The 21,688-nt window shown below is 39.5% G+C and overlaps 1 protein-coding gene across 1 annotated transcript in view; it reads right to left on the bottom strand.

Annotated features, from left to right (window-relative positions):
* Window positions 1-20,050, bottom strand: part of LOC139728520 (caspase-3-like) — a 28,070-nt gene extending 8,020 nt beyond the window's left edge. Inside the window, exons 1-4 of the mRNA XM_071639457.1 lie at window positions 19,897-20,050; window positions 13,626-13,914; window positions 10,980-11,251; window positions 10,083-10,258 (exon numbers count right to left, since the gene is read on the bottom strand). Of these exons, the coding sequence (XP_071495558.1) occupies window positions 10,083-10,258; window positions 10,980-11,251; window positions 13,626-13,914; window positions 19,897-20,050 (891 nt within the window). The remainder of the gene's footprint in view (window positions 1-10,082; window positions 10,259-10,979; window positions 11,252-13,625; window positions 13,915-19,896) is intronic.
* Window positions 20,051-21,688: the final 1,638 nt, after the last annotated feature.

Raw genomic sequence — 21,688 nt, 5'->3', positions numbered from 1 at the left:
TATTGCTGGTCGTCAGGTGGTGTAAAGGCCGGTAAGTGAGAAAACCGATGTACGTTATCATTCATCCAGTCGAAGTGTAACCTCCAAAGTCTTAAGAATCAGAATATCGGATTTGAACTCACTTCATGCGACGTTTCGCCAATTAACGAAAAAAAGAGAGAAAAATCAGCTTCTGCCCATTCCAATTTGTTCCTGCACGACTTCGCACAATCATAAAAGGACCATTCTTCCACACTGAAGGACGCTAGGAGGTGGAAGCTTATTTAGAATAGGCGAAATGTCGCATGACGTGCGTTCAAAGCTGTAGCTTTCTGATTCACAAGAATTTAGGGTTGGTAAATCAGTTTCGGCGATGTGGGCGGGCTCAGCAAGCTGTTTATAAGGATCGCTGTCTCATTGATGCACTGTATTTTCACACGAACCTTGAACCGAACGCTACATACTTGCCAAGAAGGCTGACGTTAACAGCAATGTACATACTGTAGACCCTGTAGTTCCTCGATGAGGGATTCATTTTAGGCCGGAACCGCTGTAAGGTACAATAAAGTTCTATGCAGAATGCCACTGTAGAACATTCATCGTTCATAAAGCACCAACCAAGCATCCAACTACATCGAATTAGTTTTTCAGTTGTTGTCATGATAGATTACATCATAATTGTGATACCATATTTTCATATTACCCATGGAGGATAGACAATGTTAATGTTATACATACAGTTATTGGCTCGCAAGGAAATCAATTCACTGCAGTTTGAAAATGTAGTTGTACAGGAAATGTTACGAACTTCGTTACTTCATTTAGCCATTTTGATGGAAAATGCAAGCCATAAGCCGTAAGCTATATCGGTGAAAATCTTCTGAAAATAATAACGAGGATTGCAAAGAAAGTGTCGCATGAATTATAGTGTTTATACACATTCATAGAAGATGGAGACATCGCGTCACGGTTTATTCTTCATGGTCGGAGAGTTTGTTGATCATCGAAAACAACTTTCTTTATAACAATATTTTCTACAAGCAAACTTAAAATTACTGGTGACATTGTATGCCGTCAGGAGAAAAGGAACCTCTCTCGGTTCAAGCATCAACTGGCATTGATTTTCCTCGTCTATTGCTAGGAAGAGGTTTCGTATCAAGCATTTTTGCCAAATTACAGGGAACGTACAGGTATAACATCAAATTAGTTTTCATGTTGACACAGACTATGTTAAGCTGGAATGGATAGGAAATGCCTCTTTGAAAGCACAGTCATAATAACATTGAATAAGATTGAATAATCTGCAGATAAAGGCAGCTGGAGTCAGTAAAGAAAATGTAGTCTGGAAAAATGATGTGTCGTTCTTTGTCACTTCTAGATTCCCTGCGAAGTTCTTTGTGACTCAGAAAATGGACATCTTCAACTGTGGTGGCGCCACCATTAAATGAACCAAGAACATTTCGCGAGTCTTCTTCATCGTCAACCATGGCAACTTCTCGCTGCTGGGAGTTCCTCGCACTCTTGAACCGGAAGAAGTCTCTGGGAAGTGCAGATGACCTCTACAATACACCTCTTCGACGGAACCTTAAGACATTCCAGCTTGTGCCAATGGGAATTGGCACCTTGATCGGCAGTGGTCTGTACGTGTTAACTGGCGTGGTTGCCAAGGAAACCACGGGACCGGCTATCGTCATATCGTACGCTATAAGCGGAGTGGCCGCTTTGCTTTCAGCTGCGTGTTTCGTCGAATTCGCCTGTCGCATTCCTCGTACTGGATCGGCGTACACGTTCACGTACATATCGATCGGGGAGATTTGGGCGTTTTTCGTCGGCTGGAACCTTATCCTTGAGTATGCCGTTTCGGCAGCTTCAGACGCAACAGCTTTCATTGGTTACCTGGATTTTCTCTCTGGAAAAGTTCTGTCAGACTTCGTGGTTAACAGAATACTAGGAGGCAACGTTTGGACACTGCCATATATCGCTCCGTTTCCAAACATATTTGCGGCGGTGTTAATTGCCCTGATCACAGTTGCTGTCATGTTGGGATCAAAGGTGTCCGCCTCAGTCAGCATCGTATTTGTGTTGCTGAATGCAGCGGTTGTATCCATCATCATTGCATTAGGATTCGCGGAGGCAGACATTAAAAACTGGCAAGACTATGGCGGCTTTGTTCCCAAGGGACCCGGAAGTATATTTACAGGTGCAGCCAAACTCTTCTTCGCTTATACTGGATTAGATGCAATATCCTATGCCAACGAGGAGGCGGTCAACCCTCAAAAGAGTATACCGAGGGCCACGTTCATCAGTCTCCTGATCGTAACCACTGTCTACATGCTCTGTTCCGCCCTACTGACTCTCATGGTTCCTTACCCGATGCTGGACGAGTCTTCCGCCTTTGCTGGGGCATTCGTCGCGACTGGTGTGGGGTGGGCGAGGTGGGTTGTTAGTATAGGAGCTCTGTGTGGAATGTTCGCGTGTGTTCTAATGAGTCTATACTGTCTCCAGAGATCATTTTACGCCATGGCTGTGGACGGACTCCTGTTTAGCTGTCTGGGACGAGTCAACCAAACCACAGGAGTCCCGATTATTGCTGCCGTCTGCTCGTGTACTATAGTGGTCATCTTGGCTGTTTTCTTTTCCCTGGTGCAGCTGGTCGAATTCTCATCAATTGGCGTCTTGACCGGCTGCACGTTTGTCTCCAGCGCAGTTATCACATTGCGCTACCAGCCCGACTTGCTTTCTGGAGGAGACAGCATGTCGTTTGAGATGTCATCACATCCGAGTGAGCAAAGGGTCCAAGCACCTTCAGACAGCCATGGCGGAGAATCCAGTGACAGAGAGCGACTTCTCACCGACACCTCTTCCACTTTACCGGGGACGCTGAAAGAGAAGTTTAGAAACTTGCCCCTCCTTAAACATTTAGCCAAGTTTCGACCCGGTGTTGTCGTCAACACCTGTCTTGGAATGTCAGTGGTCCTCTTTTGTGGCGTCATCCTGGTTCTCAAGTATGGATTCCAGAATATTCTGGCTGCTGACTGGTGGGCAATTCTTCTTCTCGTCTTTTTCCTTGTCGGCGGTCTAGTCAGCTTCTTTGTAATACCGCTACACGAACAAAATCAAGCATCGGGAGATTATTACAGGGTGAGGACTAGACCATTTTTGTTTTTAATACTAACAACGCTTCAAACTTATTAAGCACGTCACATAGTGTATTTTCTATGGTTTTATAGTGAAACTGCACTGCATGTTGTTGGCTTCTATGATCCCCTAGTTTGTGTCTTGTCATTCTCATGTCACTCGATTTTTTGATCGCAAAGTCTGGATTAGAAAGGGAAAGATCATGTATACTTTTTTTTTTTTTTTGGTGTGCAGAGGAGTATTGGTGCACATTTCAATTATCAAAGCGACAATCAGTTTGAAGCAGTTTTTTTTTTTCAAAGCTGATTGTCCAGAAAGACCATGCTGATGACTGTATTTTATCTCATAAATAGTAATGATAGTAGTAGTTGTAGCAGTAGTAGAAATGATAATAATAATAATAATAATGATAATAATAATAATAATAATAATAATAATAAAAATAATAGTAATAGTAATAACAATAATAAGAAGATGAAGAGGAAGAGGAGAAGGAAGAAGAAGAAAATAAAAACACACTTTGTGACATTTTGCCGGCGAATTTAGCGTAACTTGTCAAAGACATGTCACTTATTTGCGACTCCCTGACCTGTTTAGATTCATACTTGCATTTACTTACTCCGGATCCTTTCAAATATCGTGCAGTGACATAACTTGGTCAACTGTGTCTAAAGAGCTGTAATCTGAGGCGCAAATACAGACAACGAGAAAGTTGAAACATGATTACGTTCTGGTCTATATGTCTGTTGTGACAGGTTCACTGGGTTCCGTTCGTCCCAGGTCTAAGCATCCTTTTTAATCTGACGCTGCTTCTTCATCTCGACGCTGTTACGTGGTTCCGATTTCTTATCTGGATCGCAATAGGTAATACTATTTGTTCACCATATAACCCCCTTTTTCCCCAATATGTAATATTTGTTTTCGGTAGACAAAAACGAAGTTTTTCGCTCTTTCGGAAACAACTATAAGTATCTATAGATTCCACCACTTATCGAACGATTGAGTACACTTATTTTCATTAATTTTTTTTTGCATTAAAGCAAACTGCTTCTCTCCCGAAATTAGCAAATGGTGGTTTTTTTTTTATCATACATGTACTTGTTCCAGTGAAATTACACTGATCTTGTTTCGTAGAATCAATTGTCAATGATTGTATAGGAAGATGCAATTGAATAAGTTGGATGAATGTCAAACCATACTTCATGAAATTCATATAATCACAAATTATTTGTGCTATGCTAATCTTACATTCCTCATACCAGTTGTTTGGACGCACAACAGATCTGTTACTGATATTGCAAAAAATTACATGAAATGAAACGGGTCAGATTTTTCACGACCTGCCTTACAGACAATTTGTTTAAAGGAAATCCCCCAAACGCTCTTTATGTTATTGACGTCTTCTAGGTAATGTAATGACGCCAAACAAACTTGCTACATATCCATCTATCAGTCTACTGTAAGCTATGCGCTATTGGCACTACACATGACTGTGTTTTCTATCCCAAGGAACGACCATATACGCCCTCTACGGGTTTTGCAATAGCAAGGAAGGCCAAAGACGACAGCTTCAGGCTGAACTACCAGGAGACGACAATCATGCTCGCGCCACCTACGGCAGCTGCAACGACAGCAAGGAAGCGAAAGACGTCAGGGATCGACTGAAATAGTCTAATGAGAAATCATATTGTGTTTGATTATATGATATTATTGTAAACTTACGTTTGTTCAAGTGTACTTCCTAGAAAATATCTCATTATAATTATGAGATATATGAGAATGTTTATGAAAATACGTCAAATCAAGACGTAAATGTGCGGCATCCCAAACGGATAAAAAAGGGGCATTTTACTTATCAAAAGGTACCACGGATATGCTGTCCTGTGATACTGACCGTACATCAGTGCTACGTAACCAAAAACATAAACAGCTATGAATATAACCAACTGCTGCAAATAAAACGTATTACCGAACATAAAAAGCAACAACAATAGCAACACAAGCATGATCTGGCAAGCAGTCACTCGATTCGGGGGCGTTGCAAGAAAGTCGAATTGCAATCGATTGTGAATGCCAATTGCAAATCTTACAGTTGATAGATCAAACAGTGTCAAACGAAACTAGCGATCGATTGCAGCATTTCTTTCCCAAGATCTTAATTGCAATAATTTTGCAATTGATTGCAACTTTATTGTAACGCCCCCTACGAGTAGATTTTTGTAGTGGCTGAACTGCCGGATTAGCATACCTTCAACAAAAAGGAGTTAGTTAATTTAGATCCGGGTAATCTAAGCTATGTTTTACGCAACGAAATGGGAACGTTTGCCAAAATAATTATGGAAATTTCCGAGTGCACAAGCACAAAATCTATTCTCGTATCCCTTTCGAAACTCAAGTTACAGTTGTCAGCAATTTGTTCACTTTGGCAAGTAAGTTTACTACCTATACTTGGTCACCTAGTCAGTTTTATTCGAACGGTAAGCAGACAAATTCATTGTCCGAATGATTATGCATTATACTAATTCCCCTCAAGTAATTGTGATTTAGGTTCAGAAAATATGGAATACTCTTCCAAAAGGCCTTGGGAATTGTTAAAACTTACGAATATATAAACTCCTCCTCGTGTCTGGGAGGGCCCATGCATTTTTGTGCTTGAGCATAAATGGAGCAGGAGTTTCCTTCGAAATTGGATTATAGGACAACGTCTTACTTTCTATTTATGATTACTACGTCATTATTTTACTTTACTGTCTCAATCACCATCCTTTCTGTCTAAGCTTTGTCTAACTACCTTCTTCCACTGAATCTGCTACCAAGTTTGAATTTGCTACAAATTTGCGTTTACTTATACCATCAGACACTGATATCTTTTTATCCGTCAATGATTACTCTAAGCATGATAAGAGGGCCTGTCTGTTGAGAATTGCACTAATGTATTACTTTTGTTCGTTTTATGGTCCTTTGAATACTCGATCCTGACATTTTGACCAGGGAATTAAAGCACCTTTTACGTTACATACGTTATGATATAAATGAACAGAATAGAAAATAAGGGGGAAGTGTTATAGCGCAGATATGACACTGCTGGCAACTTTTACGATTGCATTCCAGGAAGGGGCCAGTATGTTGTTGTTTGCATTTCATATATTTAGCTTTCTCTGATTTTCTTGATAATCATGATTATGTAATGGTCATATTCAGGAAGACGATTTCTTATAATGGTTAATTCTAAATACCTGGGGGGGGGGGGGGGGGAGTGGAGACAGGATCACTTTATAAAAATACAGTATGTCCCCCCAAACAATACAACGGGGCCCTCCGCAATGATATCTTTAAAAAATGTTGCATCAATCTAAATACAAATTCAGGGTATGAAACTGTAACTCATTGCCCACATCTTACAAAAACCCTATTCGATTTGCTTCAGTGGTTAAAGAGAAATACGGAATCATCGATGTCGGGAATCTCTTCCGTCCAAATTCTGTCTATTATTCACACACAGGAGCATTGAATTGCTAAAATTGGAAGAATCAGACACATGATATGCTTTACAACAATCCACATTTCTCTGTGACCGCTTAACCAAACTGAATGGGGTTTTCTGCAAAATAGTTTTAAAATGTTTTATTTTCAGACCCTAAAGTAGCATTAAAAAGAATTATATTGGGTGTTATCAATGCGAAAATCTGATTGTAATTTTGGGGGGACATACTGCAGTAAGTCGCCACAAAAATTACAATTAGATTTTCGAATTCATAACACCCAATATGATCGACCTGTCTCAAGTGCTACTTCAGGGTCGTGAAATATGACGTCTTAGCTCTATTTTGCAGAAAACTTCATTCAATTTGGTGAAGCGGTCACAGAGAAATGTGGTGTGTTATAAAGCATGTCATGAGTCTGATTCTTCCAATTTTAGCAATTCAATGCTCTTGTGTGTGAATAATAGACAGAATTTTTGGACAGAAGAGATTCCCGACATCCTCTACAAAATTCCTCATTTCTCTTTGACCACTGAAGCAAATCGAATGGGATTTTCTGTGAGATGTGGGCAATGAGTTATAGTTTCATACCCTGATTTTGAATTTAGATTGATGCAATATTTTTAAAGATATCAGGGCCCCGTTGTAATTTTTTTTTGGGACATACTGTACTTCTTCAGATTCACGGAAAGACGGTAGTCAAGTACTGTCCGTGGACTAAAATTATTGTGTGGCGAAATCATTCACCAGTGTTCACGTTACCGTTTATCTCTCCAGGACTGGTTGAGATATGCCTTTTTTTTTGCACCACGATAGGCCTAACTTAAACGAAGATTTGCTACTAGCTATTTATGATGCTTTGAACCTTTTTATACAGTTGTTTTTTACTTAAAGACTTCTTGACCATGATAATGAACCTTAAGACATGCTGATGAGAAGACTACTACAGCTTGTGATGTCACATGTGATGTGAAGATGAATGATATGATATAAAGAAAATATAAAGAAATACATAGAAAGAACAAAGAAACATATTTTCACTTTTCTCGCATAATAAAAGAACACTTGACTTGCCTCTTTCATAGGCAGGGGGATTAATATTACCCTTAACATACGCCAGTAGCGAGTCGAGGGAATGAGTATACCTTTTTTTTTTCCAAGAAATTACATTTTGTGGGATTTTCTTTATATTTTCCTTATATCGTTCTACGCATGTGATGTCATACACTGTAGTAGTCTTCTCATCCAGCAGTGACTGAGCAGAAACTGTCAAAATTCACAACTTTTGAACGGATTGTCCGATTTTCTCCAAACTTTCACCAATGTGTTCGACGAATATTGCTGTATTTACTCAATCCACATGTATATGAAGGTGGACTTGTCCTTTAAGGTAACATGTGACAGCGTCGTTTACTCTCAAGAATAAAACAATGATGCTGTCCCCATCCTGAAGTAATCTCGTATCCATTTCAATCTCTCCCTAAAGATATTTGAAGACCAGTAGTTGATATGTATTGCTCATCTGGATTTAAGTATCTTTTAAGAGCATAATTCACTTTTTATTCTTCATTGCTGGCATGATTGTATAAATGTGCGGGATTTTTTTTTTTTTTTGTAGCAACAGTACAATAAGCCATTGGTATGCGAGATTCATCAATAAAGAAATAAAGGTTAACCTTATCGAAATCTCACAAAGCATGATATCTTATAAACCTTGATTGAAATTTCACTTGCGATCTTGATGAGTTTCCAATTTGATTCTACCTTGAAATTATTTTAATGAACTCCGACCTTGCCTAGAAAGTAACTATGGTGAGTTTCCAACCGCAGTAGCCTCGAGATTACTTTAATAAGCTCCCACATTGAAATACCTTGAAATTTGCGTATCACGTTCCGACATCTAATGTAGCCTTTAAAATCAACGTACTGAGCTTTAGACTTATTCTGAATTTATCATGACTTAGAGCAAAACCCCGAAGTTAATACCTTGAAGTTTCGTCAAAACGATGATGAGCACAAAATCTGATTTCCTTTCATGAATAACCTGTAGTTAATTTAAAAATGACTGATTAGAGAAAAACACATTTTTTATCATATTACTGATGCTGCAATGGACGTCATTTCTGGAACGTAAAGATTTGTCTACTTCGGTTAATTTCTTTTACATCACATGCGCATGTGAATTAAAAGTAAAATGAAAATAAACATAAGTGATGTGATTTGTGAAGAAATCTAATTAAATTATTCCTACAGAGTGAAGGGGTTGAAACTATGAAGCTGTACCCGAATAAAAAAAAGTTACACTACATCATTGCGAATGTTCGTTAATCCGAAAACGAAATAAGAGTAGTGATTCTAAAGTTTCGCTACTACACATCTTTTTTTTCATATTCATTATGAATAAACGTTAGAAATGTATAACATAACCTTTTATCATCTTCAGACTGACGAACTTTCCAAACAACACTTTTTTTTCATTTTCGAATTAATGATCATTCGGAACTACAAATCTTATTACATTTTCAGATTAACAAACTTTGAGAATAATGGAACTTCGGAATAAAGCCAAAATATGTTCTGATTAACGATTCCAGTTTCATTTTCAGATTAACGAACATCTAGGTATACGGGATTTGAGTGTTTTGGTATGACGAAACTTGTTTCATTCTCGGATTAACGAACATTTGGAATAACGAACATCACCCGAAAGGGTTACTGTGTGGCGAGATAAGAATTCGATAAGGAGGAGAGGATTAAGGTATCCCTCTATGAAGGGCAAAATCGGAGCAGGAGTGCAGTAGGTTGAAAGAAATGTGGAAAGGGAGATGGGAACAAGATGGACTATATGGACAGGTATTAAGGCACGATGGGGAGGTGGCTGGAGGTGGATGAAAGGAGTTTGGAGGGGGTGAAGGAGGGCTGGAAAGATCGAGTGGAAGGAAGATGGTTACAGGAAGAGAGAAAGCCCAGACGGTATCAGACTATTCGAGTGGAAGGAAGATGGTTACAGGAAGAGAGAAAGCCCAGACGGTATCAGACTATTCCTTTAGAGAGAATTCAAAGTTCAATTGTGGGCTTATGAAATCACCTCCGGACCGAAATTATTACTTTGGATCGGAGGAGGTATGAAAGTTTGGGGTTCGGTAGAAGGAGGGGGGGGGGGGGGTCTGAGAAACGACAGATTGATGGAGTAAGGTAGGGGAGAAGATGAAGCGTGCATAAGAGGAAGGGTGTAGGTGTGGGGAGGGGTAATGAAAGAGAGGAGAATTGTATGGAGAGAATCTTCGGGGTGCAGGGTTTGGAAAAGGAACAGGTGGAGAGTGGATGGAGAAGTGGCAATGACCTCCGAAAGGACAGAAGTTCACACTCAAGGTGAGGTGGAAGGGGTGGATGGAGGAAGAAAAGTGATAAATCATGCGCGAAAAATGAGGTGGACAGAAGCGGTGGTATGTTGAGATTTGAGGAGGGGTGAGGAAAACAGACCTGAAAGAAGAACAGCTTAGGTTTGCCGACGAGTCCCGGGCAAGAGTCTCCTTTGAAGGCGTCGACGACCTCGTCCATGACCACCCTGCCATCCTTGCAGTACAGGAAGTCGTCATTCCCGTGACTCATGACGACGAGGACGAAACAATCGTCTCGGCTGAAATCTTCCCCGATGACTGCAAACCGGAAGGAGAGGAGGTTGTCGAATGAACAGTTATTAGAAACAACCAAGGGTCATTAATTTTGATGGATAACTTCAGCAGGTGAGCTATACCTGCTTCAAGTTTGAATTTGAAATATTGATCTCGTTTAGTTACCATCGTGCTCTAAAGAGATGTAAACATTATGAAATATACAGGGCATACACTGTGGTAACTACTGAAATTGTCTGGGTACAGATCGCTGAAAAAAAACCCACTACTCACCAGAAAGTTATTTTGCTTTCGGATGAGCTATCATTATGTAGTTCTTACATTTCGATACAGTTCCTTGATTTAAGTAATGTTAGTAAGATTACATAATCGCTGATGATTAGTTGAATATTCCGGATTGTCAAATTAAATACAGTGACGGATATGAACTGAACAATTTACAATAAATAATTTTTACGTTTTTCTATCTGCCTGTCTGCATGTCCGTCAGTTGGTCTGAATATTTGTCTCTCTGTCTGTCTGTTCCTCTCTTACACTGCACATATGATGTCCATAGTTACATATCATATTTGTAAACATATATATATCTATACAGTGTATAATTATACATACATGCATACTGTTACCAATAATATATATACATTAAATTCAGGGTAATAGCTTTGTCAACTTTATATAATCTATATTCATTCATGTAGGCATTTTCAAGACTGGAATGAATGAAGGCAGAAAAATGTTCGATTACGTTTGCATATCAGCGCCTTAAAGTCGAACACGGTTAGGTCTGTGTGCGTTTCCGTCTCGAATCCCAGGTTGCCGAACACGCGCTCGAGTCCCCTTACGTCTGGGTTCGTCCCTTGCCGGTCATCGACGCCGGTGACCGGTTCGAACTGGGTCTCGTTCACGATCACGGCCCTGCCCCTGTTTGGATGGTTCATGCTGTAGACGGATTGGCTGGTGAGATGCAACGATGAAGATTGTAAGACGTTGACGTTGATTTCGTCCATGCGCATAGACCTGTGGAGGATATCAACGCCCAACGTTTGATAACGTTAAACGTGCAATAATCACAGCAACTTTTTGCCACTTTAAGCTCATAATAGGCAATTCTAAGGAAAGTCGAAATACTTCTGAGAGCAGAAAAAAAAAACAATCTTACTGAAGGAATATACCAGAGGAAATTTCTATGTGCGCAGGCGTACCACAGAAGGTGGCATTGAATGCACTTTCAAGTTAATTTTTTTTCTTCCAGTTTGCAGGGCCATCTGTGTCAGGTAAACTTGCATTCATGCGTTCTGAAAACTCCCCCCTTTGAGATAATGTCAAATATGCCAGACGCGTCACGAGCAATTGCTTTACATTTAAAACACTTACGCGTCCATTATGTATCATCATCATCATCAACAACAACAACATTAACAACAACAACAACAACAACAACAACAACAACAACAATAATAACAACAACAACAACAACAACAACCACCACAACAACAGCAACAATAACAACAACAAATGATGTGCAAACCTATTTCGGTGGCTGGTGTGAGAACAGTCCTCACTCCGGAGTCCCGGAATATTTTGGGTGCAACATATTACGATTGAGCTGGTGTTACCAAGTTTCACTTGTCACTTACCAACTTAAGCAATCTTTCGCATCATTCGCTAAATACATTGCAAATGGTTACATGTACAACCTGAGGAAACAAAAATTACACTCGTATAGTTTGGCTTGGAATGAAAGTTTCGGTACTCTATTGGATTGTACGTGTGTTCATCTTCTTTAGATGTGGATATAGACCATATCTGGATACAGACTACAGATCGACGACAACATAATTATATCCGGTTCACTTCTCTTTGTGGTATAAAATGTGAGCCATAATAGTGCTTGATTACCCCCCCCCCCCCCTTCCTTTCTGGAGCATTAAAGTTTGAGTAACCGTTACTTCACGACAGACCTGCTATTCTATACTACAATATGTGGGGCATCTGCTCCGGGGACCACTTCTATTCGGGACTTTCAACCCTGGGAAAACTGCCCAACATGAATCTTCTGGGCGCTATTCTGTTCATGGATTATTGGCCGCAGGCTAATTGTCTATCACAGGCGGTAATCAGTCAAGAGTAAACGCTTGGTTGGAAATTTATATTCTGGAGATATTGTGGTGAAGTAAGCAGCTGTAGCACACCAATTTAATTTTGTATTCCCCCCAGCAAAACATTATGATAAGTCGTATAATTAAAAAAAAAAAATCGCAATTCTCTCTCCATCTATCTCTCTCTCTCTCTCTCTCTCACACATACATACATACATACAGACAGACAGACAGGCAGACACACACACACACACACACACAATCGAATGAACTAATGGTAAATGACCTTTGGGATTAGGATTTTGTTCGCGGAAAAGGCAAAATTTGTTAGTCACTCAGCAAGAAGCTAAAGGGAGGCATTTGTCTTTACAGAGTTTCTTTTGACTCAACAATAATAGACATTCAACAATATTCAGCCCTCAGGGGAAGCCAGCGCATCTGAAAATGAGAAATGCATGAACTTCATCGGATACTTGTGGGGATAGAAGCTTTTCCCGTTTACTTGATAAGAAGAAAACATATTAAACGGAAGGAAATTGATACGATGTTAGTCAACTCATGTTGAGGGATGTTTTTATATTCAGGGAAGTTGAAAACGACACATCAAGTGAAGTATCGAGTTAGGGTGCCTTTCAAAATCCTAGACTGAAATGACAAATGGCCGCAATGACAGGGCTACACGATCGCCTCGTATTTCTTCAGGGACATCTCATGTTTTTGTTGGGGACTCTTCAAAATGTTTGTTTGCTTTTTATATTTCCGATATTGCTCGCAGACAAAAGCATCACCCCTATCAGTCTAATGAGGATGAAACTTAATCCTTCCCAGCTACATATAGTAGTTCCTGCATAATTACATCTTGTAATTTCAGGGAGAAAAAAAGGAATGTTTATCAACGCGGTAATTTAAGGAGCCTTGTCGGTTAAAGTTCAGTAAAAAGACTTTGAACAAAAACCTTTCAAAGAATATATTCGATATCCCCCGAAAAACAACGTGAGCAAAACATATATATAGCATTGTCGCCGTCTTTACTCTTCCTCGATATCTTATTTCATATGTCGAAAAAATTGCCAAAGGCAAAGTAAAAAATAGAAGAAAAAAAAGAAAATGTTCAATGTTCAATGTTACAAAGCCTGCTTAGCATATAATACTATGCATGACGTAAACGTTGACAAAGTTTTCACTTGCACACGTGCTGTGTTACACAGTCTGACATTGCCCTGGAGGCTCAACATTCTTCCTCAGATACATAATCATACCGCCTGATATTCATCTTTTTCTAGTGATCATACCTTACGTTTTCAGGGAGATCTGGTTCATCGCCGAGTCCCTCCTTCCCCGAGACGGCCTCCCTCGACGAGTGACGGCCTTTCCCGATGCCGATGTCGACCACGTGGATGCTTTCCTGGATGTTGTCCATGGTCATGATGTCGGAGTCGATGGTGATTTGGTCCGAGTCGTAATCGAAATTCTCGTTGATGTCGAAGGCCTCGTCGTGCCCCTTCGTGTATCCATCGATGGCTACGACATCGATGGACTGTATGCCGAGGCCATTATTCAGAGAAGGACCTCTCTGGATGTCTACAATATATCAACGCACAGGAGAGAAATGGTATAATATTGTACATGCCTAAAGCCAAATACATTCATGGTTTGGCTCTATTATAAGTCAAGTGCGTGATATTGTTCAGAGTTTGACGATTTTTTTTTTTTCAAATACTTGATAGTTGTGTAACTTGAAACATATGAATTAACTGTTCTCCGTCATTCTGAATGTCTTTGTCAATATCTAGGAAAACCTTCCGCACAGGCTCATCTACGATTTTCACAATAGAAATGAAAATAGTGCCCAAATATATCTTCATTTCAATATTTGCCCGAAACAGTTTCTAGTTGAAACGATGTTTTTCAATCAAATAAAAACAAATAACGCATATTAAAGTTGAGATTTTGTATAGGTCGCATAGTAACCCTGGTCATAATGCTGCACACACACACACACACACGCACACATACACACAAACCCTCTGAAAAGTGGTACATTAATGATTCAATTCAATTCAATTTCTATTTTTCAACTTTCGACATAACACAATCTTCACTCCTTTTATTTATTTTTTTTTTAGCAAAAGGAAAAATGCAGACAATACATATGAGACGTATACAGAATATACAATACAAAATGGCGCAGCATAAAAGCGGAACATTGTAATATCGAAAATCGAGGTATGATGAATATAATGACATCCCCATTTTCACTCGAAGAGATCACATTTTGGGTAATTTGGAGAGGGAGGATATCATTATTACTAAGGGGCGGTGTACAAGAGTATACATATATATGATTATAGACGGTAATAACTAGGTGAATATTAAAAAGTGGAAGTTTAACAACATGTCACCATCGAGGCAATATATTCGGTATGGATTATGAGTTTGCATACAATATTATCCAAATGTTTCGTGTGTTCAAGAATAAGGCGGCTAATCATTCATGTAGAAAAAACAAAATTCATTTCGATAGAATTCCATTGGCAACATTAGCAGAATATATAATCTATGAGACCTGAACCATTAGAATTCATGCAGGGCATGCTCAGCCCTTTGAACAAAAGGTCTGAAACCTACGGAGTCAAATATACAGCAGAATTTTATACATCATGTACATGGTATACTCTCCTGCATGTACGCACATAGGAGGGAAATGATGAAATGATTGAAGAAAGCGCAAGAGGTAAAGATTCTGAAGAGTTCAACCCTCGGCAATGTCCAGACCTTAGCCCACCAATAGACGTAAATCTCATCTACTCCTACAATGTCCAATGGATCCCTTGTGTTATAGCTTGACAAGGTACACAGATATATCTGTACTATAGTCACACAATAATTATAGAAGAGGAGACAGATAAACCCAAGTCCTATGTATAGAATAGGCATTCACCATAGCGAAGCTTATGTCGTTTTCGTAATCAGATGCTCAGGGTGTGTTGGATGTTTTTGAATTCCAGTGAAGCTTCCTTCAAATTAAACGAGTGTCGATTTTGGCGCCGCCAGCAGTATATAGCCATGCAGAGCCGAAATATGTCCCGTCTCTTGCGAGTATTCATTACGCTTTCAACCCGCATGCTCACTATGACAGGCTTTGACAATTTAAGTAATGTATCCTGTACACGCAGATTTGATATTCATGTCTTGCTGTTTGGCCCAGGCACGATAATATAAGATTTGATACAGGGAAATATTCTACAGATCATTAAGAGATGTGAGAAGAATTAATATCGTCAATATATGAGTTGCAAACACATACGGTGTCAAGGCAAGACCATTCCCTCAGTGCCCTCTGTTATTTTGTCGGCATTTTAATACATTATAAGTAATAATTGTCTCATATTAAACACACAACTTTGCCGCTGAAATAACAGAATGATCATACGAAAGTAGACGCGAGTTGATGGCAATGTCGTAACGATGGAATGTAATTTGTTTTAACGAAATCCTCGTTCTTGTTCTAACTAGAACTTGTAACTTGATACATCATGGGCGTCGGTCATGAAGCAAATGTGTATGTCAGCAGAGCCATCGCAAAACTCATTACGTATAGGGCTACATAAAAGTTCATCGTACGCCTAAATGATAAAATAAAAATTGGCAGATTGAATAAAAGGAAATATCTTGATGCCGAGTTTGATGAAGATTAGTTTTCAATATATCTTACTGCAATGTGAATGCGTATATTAAAGTATGTATTTTTCTTAAACTTTCAGAACATGCAGTCCAGTAGAATATAAAAACATTTTATGTCGTGTGATCGTACGTATGAGTTATGTACATATGTATGTATGTATTACTAGTATATTATTTATCTATATGTATGTATGTACGTATGTATGTATGTACGTATGTATGTATGTAAATTTTTACTATTCATCTATCGTACAGTATATACATATTTTTGAAAACGAAAGCCAAAAGTCAAATGATATTTTTGTCTTTATTTTCATCGGTTCTTGCTTTTCCATCGGAATTCAAATCATCTTTTTCTTTTTGCTTTACAATTTCCTTGTATTATCTCCACTGAATGGAGAAGAAAGCAGGCAAGTTGCATGCAGTCTAATTCGATATGTGTGTGTTTGAGTGCGAGAGAGAGACATTAAAATTTAGAGAGTTGGAAGAGTTTGTGTGTGTGTTTACGTGTATGATGGAGAGAGAATGAGGGAGAGAGAGAGACAGAGAGAGAGAGAGAGAGAGAGAGAGAGAGAGAGAGAGAGAGCTGATTGCAATAGACATCAAATTCGCCTCGCTCTGTGTGCATTTGCTCGGTCAAACATAGTCTCGGTTAAAGGCTTTCTCCGCCACCTAAACAAAAAAGGGCTTGTACAGCCGAGACACCCCTTACCACAGGCCGACAGAGGCACGGGCTGCACGTATATACACATATACCAAAACATCGCCATCGTTATCCCTTTACAGATTCATGACACCATAGAGGGACAATGAAATTATTGCTCGAGCCAATTATCGGCAACTGGTCCGAAGTTAGCGGTCAGAGGTTCAGTGCACGAGAAATGGCCTAATACATCGCCACCTAAGACTATACGTCTTCAACCGTCCTTTTTATCTTTTGATTTTTTTTTTTCGGTGAACAAATGCTTAACCATTTCCCCTTATCTCCCATCATCCATTTTTCGAACGGGACCTGCAGCTTAACAAACTTACTTTTATGTAGCCCCTAGCACAGTGGTAGTATACCTGGTATTGACAAGATATAACAAAGTCAGTTGTCTAGATTGCATATTTTGTTACGTTAGAACAAACACAAAAGTTAAATAGGGACCACAGACACCTGACTGAGAACTTTTGAAAAGAAATGACCCCCAGAGAAACAAACAAACAAAACAAAAATGATATTGGGCAGTGCGGTCAAAAGGACCATCACTAGGGAAATGTACATCTTAATGAATGTCAATCATAGCATAACCTGCCCTCAATAAGAGATTGTGAAAAAGAAGATCTACTCTTTAGCAAACAAAACACAAGTGTCTTATAAGAATAAGCATGCGTGAGTATGCGAAAGTAAATAATCAACTTTGCTTATTGCACCTCTCTCTCTCTTCTCTTAGATATATGCATACTGTATACATATTTATTTATATATATATATATATATATATATATATATATATATATATATATTCATTCATTTATCTATCCATACATACATGCAAACATACATACATTAGATATTTGTATAAATACACGTCTTGGATCTAGGATATAAGATGATGATATCATTAAAATGAAGCGAAGAATACTGGTGATTTTTAACTTGTCTTTTGCAGTTGTGATCGAGGTGAGGAGGAGAGTCGCAGGCACATAAAGAGAGGGTTGGACCAACCCAAGCAGTTTCATCTGCGGGCTTAGAAATGAGGGAGGTGGATAATTGTGGACTCTCGAGTTCCCCGCGCTGAAGTGGTTGCTAAGCAACCGAGGACACTCTTATACGCGATCTGCACAGCAGCGTAATTTTTCGTGATCTATGGCGGCGCCAGGCGGGAAAATTGCCGGAGAATTTCGATTCCTAATTGACCGTATAAAGCGAAATCGCTGTGTTACAGTACATTTACGTTCCTGTAACAGCGTTGTACTTTGTATTCAAATGTCGCCCTCAACGTCGCGTATGAAGAACTTGAGGGTGTGTGCGTGTGTGTGGTGTGCTGTGTGTGTCCATTTTATTTATGCGTTTACACCACAGAGATAATACTTCAGCCAGAACTTGTTGTTGTTGTCGTTGTTGTTGACAGGATAATGTACGTAAAGCGATGAAAGCGAGCGGACACAACGACACGACGAGGATGGATTGTACATGCGGGCGTTGGGTTTGTCAGAACACTAATGGCACTGCAAGAGACTTGACCCTGATGAACTTTGTAAAGGCGCCACATATTTTCTCATTCTGCCAATGTCCTCCCCCCCCCCCCCCCCAACACTGCAAGTTGAAGCAAGCTCATCAAATTCGGGAAATCCCGTACGAGTGTGAACATTTTGCTGTAGACAAGATTCCTCGTGAGGTTTTTGTGCAGCACGCGGCGCAAAAGATAACAAAGCGAAGATGATCAACAGTTTCGCCTCCTACTGACATGCCGATACAATTGAATTCTGGTGAATTACCCTAAAACCCCATTAGCCTGCTGTTTTAGCCTCTGAAACAATATCAGATAATGACGCGACACTATTTTTGTTAGAACATTTAGTTGGTCTGTCTCTTCCCTGAATGTTACGTCACAATTGGGGTTGTGATCTTATATACGGCGTCATGATTACGATGACATGGAATGACTACATAAAGAATTTTGATTTTTCGTTTGAAATCAGCTTTGAAGAAGAATAAAGAGAAAAATGCTATCCAGGTGTTAAACAGAATAAGAAGGTATCATTTCATTGTGATGACTAATAGCATATTGTGTTTGTTTCTCCGTTAAAGGTGGTGTATGAAGTGGTACTTATTACACATACACGCATCGTACATGATTAAGCACACACACATACACACACACATATATAAACACAAACCCGCACACGCACGCATGCACGCACGCACACACACACACACCCACACACACACCCACACACACACGCAACAAACGGCAAGTTCAAGTGGCATGCATCTCCACGTATAGCCTCAATCCTTTTAGCGAAGCCAATATCACTTTCCGCGCCCCAGTCCGTGGTGGCACGCTGCGGCTTAATGTTCGTAAAGCTTTCATGAAAATTGGCGACACGCCTCCTTTAGCACGCTGTTTTCTCCTCCCTCCTGGTCGTTGGTTTTAACATAAATTTTTTAAAAGAGTTACGGTGCAATGGAGACTAACGCAAGATGCCCACTGTATTGGCCAAGGAGGGAGATATAAACTATATTTGCGTTCGATAAACTGACAGCCACGCTATACAACAACATTGCCCCATTTTAGTCAGTGGAACACACTTTATATTACACTATGTCGTAAAGTATGTTTCTTATTCGGGTGAAGCGACAAACCGATTTGATTGGTCCAATTGGAATTCTGTTCATAAAATGTCAGCTAACAAAATGTGATATAGGCCTAACTGTAAATGTTTACATACAACAACGAACATAGGTAAAACAATAACTATTTTATTGTTTGATTTCATGTGGCTATAAAAATTGTGCTCTTGTTATTTCAAGGTCAGAATGATGCCGATCGCACAGAAAGTCTCTTAAAATGTGTTCAATTATATATCAGTCTCTGATACGCGAACATGCACTAATACAGACAGATAGGCAGACAGACACACGCACACACATACACACATTATATATATATATATATATATATATATATATATATATATATATATACTTATGTGTGTGTGTGTGTGTGTGTGTGTGTGTATGTGTGCTCACATTTTTACATCTAGCCTTGATGTGAACATAGTGTCTACTAGTGGCCGAAAAAGAAGCGTAAAATACCACCTCAGATTGATGCAGGCCATAAAGTCCGATGAATAATTCAAACTGGAACGCCGTTATTATTTACAGCTTACCGTCCGCTATGTCGCCATCTCCATCGTCCTTTTGACCCCTCTCGTCTAGGAGGTCTGTAGCAGACGACATCGTCAAAGATCTCTGCAATTTGTCCTCCCCGCTGTCCGGCTCAGCTTCCACCAAGTGCTGGCTTGATGACACTTTCGACCCCATGTTCGGTACACGGAAGATTATCATCCAACCTCAACACCGACCACAGAACAGGAAATATATGCCTGTATACTAAGAACAAACACGAAGGCAAATATTGTTACGCCGGACTGATAAACGCCAAAGAGTAGTAGAACTATACACACACGTGTAGAAACGCAGACACACTGTGAGCAGTTGCTGAAAAGCTGACGGACACCCAACGACTAAACAATTTGTATACTAATATAGTAGTCAACTTCAGGCATTATACTGCATCGCGTTCCCTCACACAAACAGCGACTAACTTACATTCTTCACACGCTTTGCTCATGTCATTTGCAGTCTATCTCGCGATGATACACTCGCGCTCGAAAGACAGCGCTGCTTTGGCGGCGCATGCGCATAATGATGATACTCATCCGAGAAACAGGTGCTATATGGAACCCTACCTGCCAATGCTGGTGCTGGGGGGAGGGGGCGGCGGCTGATGGTTAGTGGCACCGGGGTAGGATAACTGCTAGAGTCTAAACTTTGTTAAAGTGAAAATAGACAACAACTAAAATAATCTTTGCATATACACTTTGATACTTGAAGCCAACATCTACAAAAAACACAAAATATTATTGTTATCATGCCATGGTGTTTGTGTATGTTGAATACGTACCCCCGTACACGTATGTATGTATGTGTGTATGTATCTTGGGTATAAGTCGTGTATGATCGGTTCCATTCTGCTGGATTTGCCAAATGAAAATGTCTCAAAAAATAATGATTGAATCACGACTATTTGATACAGACGCCTCCTGCATGCATGAATGAAAATTTCCGCTGATGAAAGACAGCGAAATGAAAAATATTTGAGGATACAAGATAACATCAGTGACAGTATATCAGGCATGAGTTCCGTGACCCCAAGCACAAAATGATTACACTTCTAGTTTGCTTTTTTCGTTTTTCAGTCCTTTGACTAGATTCAAAATCAATATCTCAGTATATCAAATGTATTCTTCTGTGACTCACACTATTAATGTTTCGTTTCCTGTAGAATTCAGATTTGGAGCGATATACCATCAGCAAGATCAGGTATAGTCTACAAATTCAGGCGGCACGTCATCCTGAATTTTCCCCTCGCAGGAAAACTCGAAAAGTTCATATCAGCCTTTCACTGATCTTACTGCGTAATGATAACCCAACAGGTATAGTTTACCCCTAACGGCCTATATAGTACTGTATATTTGTATGAGCAGCGTATAGGTGTGAATCCATTTATTCACAACAATTATCGGAATTAGATTCGTGAAGCTGATGCGGCTAAAAAATATAAAGCTTATGTTGTATAATCGACAAATGCACTTACATAAATAAAAATACCCATGAAATTGTGTTAGTGCGCGATATGTATAATTCATTAATTTCTGGATACTTGCACTTACGACGAGACAAACAAAAAAAAAACGGGAAAAATGACTCCTCTCAGTCACCATAAAGTGCACTACTATAAAGCATACACTGTAGTAGGTTTTACTGGGCAACAGCACGTATTCATAAATAAACAACCGACTTGGTGTATTTTTGGCCGTGCATTTGTTAAAATTGCAAAGTAACTGTGATCTACTACAAGCACTTTCTATGTATAATTATGAAGACAGAAAGCCACCA

The sequence above is a fragment of the Diadema antillarum genome, unplaced genomic scaffold, assembly GCF_040938485.1.
Source record: "Diadema antillarum isolate AM-2024a unplaced genomic scaffold, OU_Dant_1.0 seq00000182_RagTag, whole genome shotgun sequence".
In the NCBI taxonomy this organism is placed as follows: domain Eukaryota; kingdom Metazoa; phylum Echinodermata; class Echinoidea; order Diadematoida; family Diadematidae; genus Diadema; species Diadema antillarum.
This window is presented reverse-complemented; position numbering and strand designations above follow the sequence as displayed.